Source organism: Tachysurus fulvidraco, chromosome 22 (assembly GCF_022655615.1).
Source record: "Tachysurus fulvidraco isolate hzauxx_2018 chromosome 22, HZAU_PFXX_2.0, whole genome shotgun sequence".
In the NCBI taxonomy this organism is placed as follows: domain Eukaryota; kingdom Metazoa; phylum Chordata; class Actinopteri; order Siluriformes; family Bagridae; genus Tachysurus; species Tachysurus fulvidraco.
The window spans coordinates 13,696,210-13,708,119 of NC_062539.1; the positions used below are offsets into that span (position 1 = coordinate 13,696,210).

At 44.9% G+C, this 11,910-nt stretch overlaps 1 protein-coding gene across 2 annotated transcripts in view; it reads left to right on the top strand.

Moving 5' to 3' along the window:
- cdh6 (cadherin 6) overlaps positions 1–6,003 on the top strand; it is a 32,263-nt gene extending 26,260 nt beyond the window's left edge. For both annotated transcript variants that reach the window (XM_047806618.1, XM_047806619.1), the window contains exons 9-12: positions 251–372; positions 1,495–1,612; positions 1,735–1,986; positions 3,915–6,003. In XM_047806618.1, the coding sequence (XP_047662574.1) occupies positions 251–372; positions 1,495–1,612; positions 1,735–1,986; positions 3,915–4,423 (1,001 nt within the window). In that variant the 3' untranslated portion in view covers positions 4,424–6,003. The remainder of the gene's footprint in view (positions 1–250; positions 373–1,494; positions 1,613–1,734; positions 1,987–3,914) is intronic.
- Positions 6,004–11,910: the final 5,907 nt, after the last annotated feature.

The following is an 11,910-nucleotide window of genomic DNA, read 5'->3' on the forward strand; positions in this document are numbered from 1 at the left end:
CGGCAATCAGAAAGTAAAAATAAACGAAAGAGAATCACGTACATCTGCCTGACAGAAACAAATGCTATTTGAAAGGCAGTAAATATAATTAATCCTAATGAATGGAAGTGACTGCAGTTAACTTCAGTAAATATTCACTGTCTCTCTGTCATGCTGCTTTTAAATGGACCTGTGTGTGTGTGTGTGTGTGTGTGTGTGTGTGTGTGTGTGTGTGTGTGTGTGTGTGTGTGTGTGTGTGTGTGTGTCTCAGATAACCCCCAGCAGACGAGTCGAGTGCCCGTGTACATCCGTGTGCTGGATGTGAACGATAACCCGCCGGCGCTCGCCTCCTTCTACGAGACCTTTGTGTGTGAAAACGCTAAATCCGGTCAGGTAAAATCTCCCTTTTTTTTTAAAAACAGACGTTAACATTTCTCACTGAGGGCCACCGTGTCAATTTAGAGATAAGGTAGTATGAGATGAGTGCGGTTTGTCAAACACGGCACACACACACACACACACACACACACACACACACACACACACCCCCGAACGGAGATAAGGATCTGCGCCTAGTGCTGCGCCCTGCCGGATTAGACGCAGAGACCTTTTTCTGTCACGCTTGATGAGATTAAGTGTCGCACCGGATGACAGACGCTGTCACTTATCACTGTCGCTTTATAATAACTACCTTTCCACACGCCTCCCTACTGTCTGTCATCACAGGTCACTGATCCGCCCACCGCCGGGCGACGCCCGACTCCGAAACACCCACAGGCTTATCCGTTCTGTTAGAGATAGCGACTCGACACGTCTAGCGCTCGGGAGTCTTTTGGAAAACGACTCGGGAATTCGCTCGCGAAGAAATGAGTCATACGTCTGACGGGTGTATAATGAAAAGCTGATTGGGAACCACTGAAGGGCGGGAAGGTGAAGAGTCCGTCCGGTTGCTATGCCCGACAGGCAGAAACACACTAAGCACCGGAGGATTGCTGATTAAATTTTAGATGTGTCCTTGAACGAGGGCATTTAACCTCGAATTGCCCTTGCTAACCGCACGAGACAACTCTGAGCTCAACGGCTGAGCCGATAGCTATCCTCACTTCCAATGAGAGCTCTCCAGTGCATGCGCGTGTGTGTGTGTGTGTGTGTGTGTGTGTGTGTGTGTGTGTGTGTGTGTGTGTGTGTGTATGTGTGTGTGTGTGTGTGTGTGTGTGCGCAGAGAAGAAGGAAGGACACAGGAAGCAAAAAGACATTACCAATGTAAAATATTTTACTGCATCCACAAATCTGATTAAAAATGATTTGTGGAAAACAAACGCCACGGCTCATTGAAACGCTAACGTAATTGATTTGTATACGCAGCGCTAATTAGTACAAATTACACAATAGCCATTAAGGACAATTCAGCCGTCGTTTTCCATTTATCTGAAGTCAGCGTGTGTGTGTGTGTGTGTGTGTGTGGTTCGCATTGTAGAAACCATTGTACAATTAGCGCTCTTTATTGCGTCTCAGAAAATCCAGACGATAACGGCGGTGGATCGGGACGAGCCACCAGGAGGCCACAGATTCTTCTTCTCGCTGGCACCAGAGAGCTCGGTGAAGGCCAACTTCTCGGTACAAGACAACGGAGGTGAGTTATTTCCTTTCCTTTTCCCTTCATGCCTGCAGGATCATGGGCTGTTTGGAGATGCAGCACTCATAAGCTCCTCCGTATCCTCCGTAGCTCAGTGTACTTGTTCTTGATTTGTGCAGACAACACTGCAGGCATCTACACACGACGGACGGGTTTCCGTCAGGCACAGAAAAGCTCTCACCTGGTCGCCGTGGTGATTTCGGACGGCGGATTTCCCATGATGAGCAGCACAGGAACGCTGACGGTGCGAGTGTGTACCTGCGACCGAGACGGAAACATGGAGATGTGCAACGCCGAGGCTCTGAGCGGCACGGCCGGACTTAGCACCGGAGCTCTGGTGGCTATTCTACTCTGCGTGCTCATCCTGCTCCGTAAGTGTAACCACAAAATAAAAAAAATGGTGGAAAAAAAAGAAAATAATAGTGGCTCGGTTTTAGTAGCGTTGTTTGCTCTGATGTTTCTCCTAAAATTCACTTTAAATCAACACCGAGGTCGCGTTTCTCCTGTAAGATAAACGTTGATATTTATTTCCTTGTGGGTGTGGCCTTTTCTAGAATGACCCCACCCCCAAACACTACTTCTAGGCCACGCCCACAGCAGCAGCAGTCCATACACACCCGCTCGCCTATATCACGGAATTTTGTTCGAGTCCGTATACGCGAACGCGAAAGGCTCGGAGTGGGCGTGGCTTAAAGCTTAGGAATTAAAGTGGGTGTGTCTCCACCGATCACACAGCGTCTTTACTTCGGTTATTTTTGTGCTCCTGAAAGCTGCTTCAGGTCAAAATAAAATAATATCCAACATCAAAACCCACTCCAACGATCCGAGGGACAGGTTTGAAATAAAGGAACCAAATTAAAGCAAGGAATCATTTTTATTATAAGAACTGCAATAGTGAGTCATCCTAACACATGTCGCTAGCGTGCATGCGCTAAGCATCGACTAATTAATTAGGTGATAATTTGCATAGCTAATCAAGTGTCAGATAACACGTTTCCCAGGAGGTCATTTTGATCTCTGGGTGTAAAAATAGAACGCATCTGGCGCATTAATCATTCGCCGTGAACTTAAATCCGCGAGGTACAAACGCGACGGCCGTGATATTATTTAATATACACTGTTTATGTAACCAAGGCGACCAAGGTGACTGAAGCTTCCGAGGGATTGTGTGGACGTGATGCCTTAACCCCGAGCTAATCCGACATCGCCAAATTCTTTCCCGAAGTCTCTGCTCGAATTACTGCTTCCTCCTCAGGGGCAGAGTCCAGCAGAGGCATTCTGTTTCTGCGGTTTTAGCAGTCTGATCATCACTCGCTCCATCCGTCTATCCTCCTGTCCGCACCGCTACGAGGCACTCATCATTCAGCCTCACTGTCAGGGAGACGGCGCTCTCTTCGTCATGCTCGCACCCCTCCGCCTGTCAGCTCCAGCCCCAGCCTGTCTGCTCCTACATTACATTAATTACTACTCCGGCGGCCTGAAATGCACACGTCCTGTCAGAATGCAAAGTAAAGTCGAGCACGCCAAAGCCCCGACACGCTCAAACGCTCCGGACCGATAACCACCACACATTTAGACTTTCAATCAGTCGGGGACAAAGAATAGATTTCAAATCCACTCGGAATTAAAGTCACATTATTCGTCTTAAGAGAAATAAAACGATTTCGGACGTCAGATTTGCTTCAGCGGTGAAAAAGTTCAGGCACGTTTAATACATCTCTCTGGAGTGGATGTATCAAAGACGTCACAACGTACAGTACGTGTTGGCGTCACACACACACACACACACACACACACACACACATCTCCGTGTGCCACGAGCAGCTGCTCATGTTGTATAGGTGACACCCCATCATCCACACACCAAGTGTTTTATTGTTAAAGCGCTGCGTTCACGCCTGCTCGCTCCCGAGCAGAGATTTAATCTCATCGCAACTCAAACTGAGGTTTTTTTTTTTTTGTTTTTTTTTTACTTCACTCTTGTATCTTTCGGCCTTCGATTCTGCATCCAAGGCTGTTTCTCATCCTACTCATCCGGAGTCCAGAGTTAATGGAACAGTTTGCGTTACAGTATCCTTTAAAAAAAAAAAAAAAAAGATTGACAGGCCACATCGCTCGAGGACCGTAAATTGACTAACTCCGTTGCTAGGAAAATGTACACCACTTCTTTGTCACTTGTCGATTATCCATCCCACTCAATCTGTGTGTGTGTGTGTGTGTGTGTGTGTGTGTGTGTGTGTGTGTGTGTGTGTGTGTGTGTGTGTGTGTGTGTGTGTGTGTGTTATCTTTCTCTCCTCAGTGATTGTTGTGCTCTTTGCTGCACTGAAGCGCCAGAAAAAGAAGGAGCCTCTGATCATCTCCAAAGAGGATGTCAGGGACAACGTGGTGAGTTACAACGACGAGGGCGGCGGCGAGGAGGACACGCAGGCCTTCGACATCGGAGCTCTGCGTCACCCGGAGGTCATGGAGGAAAGCAGCAAACTGAGACGCGACGTCGTGCCGTCCGATCCGCCGTACCCTCCAGTTTCGCTCCGGCGGACGCCCACGACATCCCGGGACAATTCGGACGTGAGGAACTTCATCAAGCAGCGTGTTCAGGAGCACGACAGCAGCCCTGCGGCACCACCCTATGACTCTCTGGCCACCTACGCCTACGAGGGCGACGGCTCTGTCGCCGAATCGCTCAGCTCCCTCGGCTCGGGGACGTCCGAATCGCCACACGACTACAGCTACCTGAACGAATGGGGGCCGCGCTTCAGAAAGCTCGCCGATATGTACGGGGCCGACGACAGCGAATGGGACTCCTAACGCGCCTCGTATTCTTACGGCGCTCTTACGCAGCGTTGCATTTCTTACAAAGTGGAATTCTTACAAAGTGTCCTTCTCCCTCGCCCCGCCTCCATCCAGCAGACGTCTCACGGATGCCGATTTTGTCCAAAGCAGACGCTTTAAACATGGAGATGTTTGAACTCGTTGACTGCAGCTCTCTGGAACGAAGCTCGTCACGGCGAGGCATACTTTTCGGATAATCCCATGTGAAAACGTGACATTAGCAAAAGGGCGCGGAATACGGATAGTTTACCGACTCCTTCCCGAGAAACGCTTCAGCGCCGATAACCGTCCGTTATTTACGAAGAACCAAACTTTTTAGCAGCGTGTCTTTAAACGTGAAGAAAGCTAAAGCGGTAAAAACGGTCGGCTCACGCTCCACTCACGCTCCACTCCGGTGACGTCTACGCTACGTCTCGCTGGGGGTCAATCATCTCTATGCTTTTTTTTTTCTGACCTTTTTTTATTTTTATTTTTTCAGTATTACTTTTGATGTAAACACGTCTGTCAGTGCTTTCCCAAGCAGACATGGTGCTTCAGAAATGTGGGTCGGGGTAGAAGGTGTTTTGGTGATTGGCACCCGTTTTCATCATCTACTGGAGAAAATGCCAGAAGCTTCCAATTATCTACTCGCTCATAGGCAGGAAATGTGACTCGCATTCTGGCACACGTCTCGACTACACACAACCCACCCCCCCACCCCCCATCTTACATGAGAAGCCTATTCACAACATATCACCTCGTGCTAAACAAAAACTTCCGCCTTCATTTCCAAGCATCCGGTTTGATTGTTTTAAGAAGAAAACCGACAGGATTATCAAAATCCCTGCTCTTATTTTTTTTTTTTTTTTTTTTTTTTGCTTAACACTAGTATGACTCCGGCGTATGCTATGGGTGCTAATAACCATGTCCGTGTACTGTTTCTTTCCTCTTCTGTGCCGTTTTTTTTCTTCATCCCCTCTCTGAATGATAATCGCGGCGGTCCGGTGTTGAGTTATGACTGGGATGTTAAAATAAATCACCGCCGTTATATTTTTGCCCTCTGCGCCAGCCACAAAAAATGAGTCTGGAATTGGATTCGCCGCCTCCGTTATGAAGGGGATGAAAAGAGTTTCTTTCTTTTTTTTTTCTTTTAAACAGAATATACATACGATTGTAGTCGGCTTGCGAGGAGCGGGTAAATATCTGTGGTTTAGGCGTGCAGAGTTCACCTGCAATATTCCCGTGCTTTGTCAGTGATATACTGTAAAATAAAGGTGATGCTAACTCATGTTGTACCAAAAAAAAAAAAAGAAAAAAAAAAAAAGAAAAGAAAAGAAGTGTTTTAACGAAACAGTGCGTCGTTGCAGTGTTTTTTTTTTCTTCTTCAGGAGAGTAGATGATGTTCATGTATTCATTCGCTTTGTGATATTTTGTACCAAATATTTATATTACATAACACGACTAGATATTCTTGAAAGCCGTCCAGCTGATGTTGCTGTTTGCAGTGTTTTTGGAGGTGTGGAAACTCCATGATGTACAGATTCCTCTTATTACAATAAATGTTTTCTTTTACAGAAGATAATCGTTTATTCTTTATACAGAATTCATGTCTTTTATATCGGGGGGGGGGGGGGGGGCACGTTGGCTTAGTGGTTAGCACGTTCACCTCACACCTCCAGGGTTGGGGGTTCGATTCCCGCCTCCGCCTTGTGTGTGTGGAGTTTGCATGTTCTCCCCGTGCCTCGGGGGTTTCCTCCTGGTACTCCGGTTTCCTGCCCCGGTCCAAAGACATGCATGGTAGGTTGATTGGCATCAATTAATCAGACAGAAAATTGTGAATGAATGAAAAATGTGTGTGTGCCCTGCGATGGGTTGGCACTCCGTCCAGGGTGTATCCTGCCTCGATGCCCGATGACGCCTGAGATAGTTCGGGTAGTTCGGATAAGCGGTAGAAAATGAATGAATGACTGAATGAATATACCGAACGACTTACAAAGCGAAGAAGGACTTCGGTATGCAAACCCGCGCGGTCGAGGTGCTAACGCTGCTCTCGGGGACTCTGATGACTTAGCAGCTGCAACAAAGTGAGGCCATCATTTTTTACTCGAGTAAAATGGTTTCGCTGGTTAAAACTCAGCGTTAGGTTTCAGGACCGAGGTTTTGAAAGCGAACGTAAGGATCTCGCTTAGCGGAGGTAAATACTGTATAAACGGATAAAAGGTAAGACGTGTCGTTCTGGAATAAATGAAACCTTTTGTAATTGTTACCAAATTTCTGTGGCGTTAGAAAAGCAAAACAGCAATTTCCCAACAGTTACAACCTTCGGTTTATTAATAAATAACAAATACCTTTTACCCATTTTTTCCAGTTCTAGTTGTTTCCTCACCAGATCAACAACAAATACAACAAATTAAGCTAGTTCTTTTTTCAGCCTGCGTATCACTAGCGCAATTTGCATGCGTGCTAGAAAACGCTGCATAATTTGATACGGTATTAAAATGCAAAACAGCTTCAAGCTCTAAAGTGTTCGAGGACACTTTAAGAGCAAAAGTTTGTGCACCCCGACCTTCACGCTCATGCGTTATGTTAGACGAACTTTCGCACGATGATATAGAAAGTCTGTGTGTTGTAGATTTACAGTTTCTCTTCACAGGAACTAAAAGGCTCACACAAAGTGCACAAAGCCTCTGAGCTCCATGAAGACATGGTGTGGAGGTCAGGGTTGGAGTAGAAGCACTCAGGTATCCTGCACAGAGCCCTGACTCTGACTCAACGCCACTGAACACCTTTGGAATGAACTGGAATTGAAGTCTCAACATCCCAACAGCAGAGTCTGATCTTACTAATGCTCTTGGAGAACGTAGGATTGGACCCAAATCTCCTCAGAATCGCTCCAACGTCTAGTGGAAAGCTTCCAAGAAGAGAAAAGATGAATGAAGCTTTGTTATTACAGCCTAGACAGGAGAGTAAATCTATAATGAGACATTCAACAGGCACATCAGGGGTACATAAACTTAGCCGTATACTGTAATGTTCAACGCAACGCAACTCAGCTTCAGTTCTTCAAAAGATTGCTGGGAAAAATCATCCAATAGCAGCTGAGAAAAATATCAAATATTGACTGAGTAATCTCCGTCCTCCAGAGCCGGTTAAACCCAACTGTCATGTTGGATCCAGCTGTAATTTAGTCTATAACACGGATTAACCATTAAGACATAATGTATCAAAGACAGTCTGTGTCAATCTGCTATCACGTCTCGATACGACCGGCACGTAATCCTCCAGGCCTGATTTCCATGGTTGCAAGTGAAATTGAAAGCATCACCTTGGCTGTTGCCCGTCACAGACCGTCGGCTAATTAGCCTGATCTATAATTGCTGCTGGAATTGAGACGTGGGGGAAAAAGGGAGGGGATTCGCTTTTTAAATTGGTTTGGGATCAGGCATTGAGGCAGATGGTGACATTTCACATGACGTCCGTTCTAACTCAATCACCCTGGCGCCCCGAGCACGCGGCGAATATGTACGCCAACTCTCATCTCATCTGATCCTCGCCTGGCTCCCTGCACAAATGCATTAAGGGCTTAATTTTAATGCATGCTGCCCCATGCCCTGGTGAACTGTGGTTTATTGTGGCACAAGGAGCCTCTGAACTCTCTCGCTCTCTCTCTCTCTCTCTCTCTGAGACATCTGCATGACTCCTTCTACAACGCTAGCTGCTCCGGATTCACAATCGAGTCTTGGCAAAGATTTCACGGAAAACATGGACGGCGAGACGACATCCCATCAAAATTTGGGTGGGCTAGCTCAAATCCAGGGATGAGATTATCCACGAGAGAGAGCAGAGGCCACAAAGCAATACCTAAAACATGGTCTGTGTGGCTAATCCCTGTCATGTTAAGCTGATTGAGGGTTATGTATGCTAGCCCTTGGTAATAAATAAATAGAGAAGCTGCAGTGCTGAGTTCTCTGACTCAAGACCTGCAGGGCTAGAACATTTACAATTTCTCTCTCTCTCTCTCTCTCTCTCTCTCTCTCTCTCTCTCTCTCTCTCTCTCTCTCTCTGTCTCTTTGCACCAGATTCACCTCCATGATCCCATGAAATCCAGCGCTAATAATTAAGGTTTTAATGGAGAACTGCATCCTGAACGACATCTACGTTAAACTTTAGACTTTAGCAGATCCTCAAGACTTGTTTTATCAATACGTAATGAGCTGAAACCAAATTTTCCAACATAACACAACTCTTAAGAGCTGGAGATAAAGAAAAACAACACTCTGCTCAATCCTCCATGCTAATAACATCAATAATAGCCGCTAACAAACGCTAATAACTAGCTGACCCGAGTCTCTGCCTCAACTCAGCGTGACCTGAAGGTTTTAAACTCGTCTTTGAGATTGTTATTATTTTTTCAGAGTGGAACTTTATCAGGGTGAAAATGCTAACTGAATGTTTGTGGTTCAGTGTGTGTGTGTGTGTGTGTGTGTGTGTGTGTGTGTGTGTGTGTGTGTGTGTGTGTGTGTGTGTGTGTGTGTGTGTGTGTGTGTGTGGTCTAAATCAGTGTCAGTCAGCTATATCGCATCTGCAGCTCCAGTCATCACGGCAAGGCAAAAAAATGCTACGTCTCTTTCTATTAACCTCAGCTGTCTGTTTAGCCTTAATCTCGGACAGGCGTGTCATACGAGGAGCGGCGGCGAACGATCATCTACCTCGTCTCACGCTTCGATTTCTTATTTCTTCCAACTCTTTAACGTCATGTCATGTCTCCACTGACAACGTAAGGTTTAGCTTTTAATAGCAGGAACGGAAATGCGTCGAGACCCGATGACGACTCCGTCGAGATAAGCCGTTCAAACGTAGCGGGGAAAAAAAGTACAAATAAAGTTTTTTTTTTCTCCTTTTTATTATTATTATCAGAGAAATGCCATGGTGAATATATTATTTATTAAAACAACTATATTTGAGTCGTACACTGAATGAATTCTTAGCATCATATTTTCTTGTTTTTTTTTTTATTTTTCCCCATCATCGTTCTGAGTCATTTACCAGGCAAGAGACTATTTATTTTGTGGCACAAAGGACATTTGGCTGTGGCTGAAAATAAGCTCATGAGCAGCGTGTGGAGATACGTCACTGTTTTATCTAACAGAGTTGTAGTGTGCTTAGTGCTCATTAAAAAACTTCTACAGCAATCATTAGGCAGCGTCATGGACGACGCATTTGATGGATTACTCTAATTAATGTGGACCGCTACACTTTTTCCTGCATTGTTACAGATGTGGAACATTAATCTTTTAATTTTACACACCTCTCAGTTGAATGGCTTTTTTCCCCCCTATTTCGGTGCACTGTGAACAATTTGACACAGGGGTGAAAGTACTTTTGCTATTTCTAAATGAACTCCACCTCGTCCATAATACTGGAAAGAAAACTCCAGAAGCAGGACTTAGGAGATGAAGAAGGAGGAGGAAGTTTTTATACTTTAAGTCTGAATCTGATTTATCTGCCTCTAGGTTTTTTCGTCTTGTAATTATACAAATCAACGAGGAAAACAAATTGTTCAGATCGACGGGCTGAAAACATTCGTAAAAAAAGAGATCGATTATTTGTTAGGAATACAATGATGGAAAAAGTTTAAGAACCCTTTACCGAGCGTGTGCAAAAACATCCATCGAATCGTCACTTATGAATAACATTTCGTGTGTCTTATCCTCAGCATTTCTTTGAGTATTTGTTTATCAGTACAGATCTTGAGAACGTGTTACATTCCTGCAGTTCTACAGCTCTGTCTTTTGGCTCAGTTTAGCAGCTCAACATATAAAAAACAAAACAAAAAACCATCAAACCAAAATTTGATTCAGTTGAATCGATTCAGAGTTGAATCATTTTCACATAATGTAAGTTCACTCATGCCTCTTTTCCACCGGAAAGAACCGGATGCTGGTTCAGAGCTAGCGCTAGTGCTGGTTCAAAGTTGGTTCCTCTGGCAAACCTAGGAACCGGTTTGCCTTTCCACCGGCTAGAGAGCCATCACAGCGCCGAGTGTGACGTCACTGTATACGTGTCACGTGTCTCAGCAACGTTAGCGCAGCAGCGGCAAACACAACAACAGTGGCGGATGTTGCTTTACTGTTAATGCTCATGGCTTTGCGAACCTACATTGGCATCCAAACGTGGCGAATAAAACGTGTACGTGCAGCTCCATGTAATCTGTATAAACGGAGGTTGTAATCGATAAAGTACATAACGTTATTTTATCATTAACACAGAAAAAAAGTTAGCCTTAGCATGTAGCTACCTACTATCATGTGTGCTGATAATGTATCATATCGTGGTAAAGTAAAAGTGTATTAAACATTAGTATACTTAAGGTACATTATCAAATGCGCTAACAGTAGCCCCGCCCCCAGCTCCTGACACAAGCGGTTCTTAAGTCTAGACCAGCAACGTTTTGGTGCTACTTAAGAACCACTTTTCCTGGTTCGGAGCCGGTGCTTTGGTGTTCGAAACAGAAAGAACTGGTTCTAAATTAGGCTCTGGCTCCGAACCAGCACTCGAACTGCCTCGGTGGAAAAGGGGCATTACTCAGACATTCTCGGACCCAGAGTACGATTGCTGTGTTCTCAGCTGCCTAAAAACATTAAACCAGACCAGAGTTCTCTTTCAGACATAAAAAACACTAACACATCATACAGTATGTGCAAGCAGCTCTAGGGACTCTCGGATAATCTTCCTGGGTCTTAAAATATTTGACAGGATTTGTAGCGTACAGTGGAGGACCAATATGAGTTGACCTGGAGAACCTAGAGAGGTTCACTATAGAGAAAAGCATTCTCGACAAAGTGCTGTTTTTGTGACTCCTCAGGGTTTAGGGTTCTTTGGTTACAATCTTGTGCATCCATGTGAAAGTATAAGAAGCTAAAAATCTGCAGCTCGTGCTTTTCACACAGGCGTTTATTTCCACTCCTGAATTTTCTTAGGCTTCATTAAGCAAACACGTTCTCCTCTCAACATGAAATTGGTCTCCAAAAACAATCATCATAGTAAGTGTTAACATCTTTCTCCAACAGACCAGAAGATGGAGGTTGTTTCCCAAGATAAAAGGGTCAAGAGGAGCATTTATTTTGCCCTGAGCTATATTCCATGTGTTCCATTCACTGGGAGAGTAGATGCTGATCGATTTCCTTTCAGAACCCCTCATCCTTTACGTTTTCCTCTCATCCCACAATGCATCCATGCTGTCATCACTTGCTCTCGATTATCATTGAAAATGTGAAGTGGTTGCCAGATCTTTCTTTTTTTTTTTTAATATACCTGCCTTGTGGCTTTATGTTTACTTAGGTTGAAAAGAAAATGAAAGATCATCAGGTCTGGCGCGTTTTCCGTCACCTCTGCGGTTTTTCATTTCACCTGCTGCATTCATTCCTTGCAAAATGATCAGAATAATTTATGCTCTTCCAGACACGTACTTTAGAATATGATTT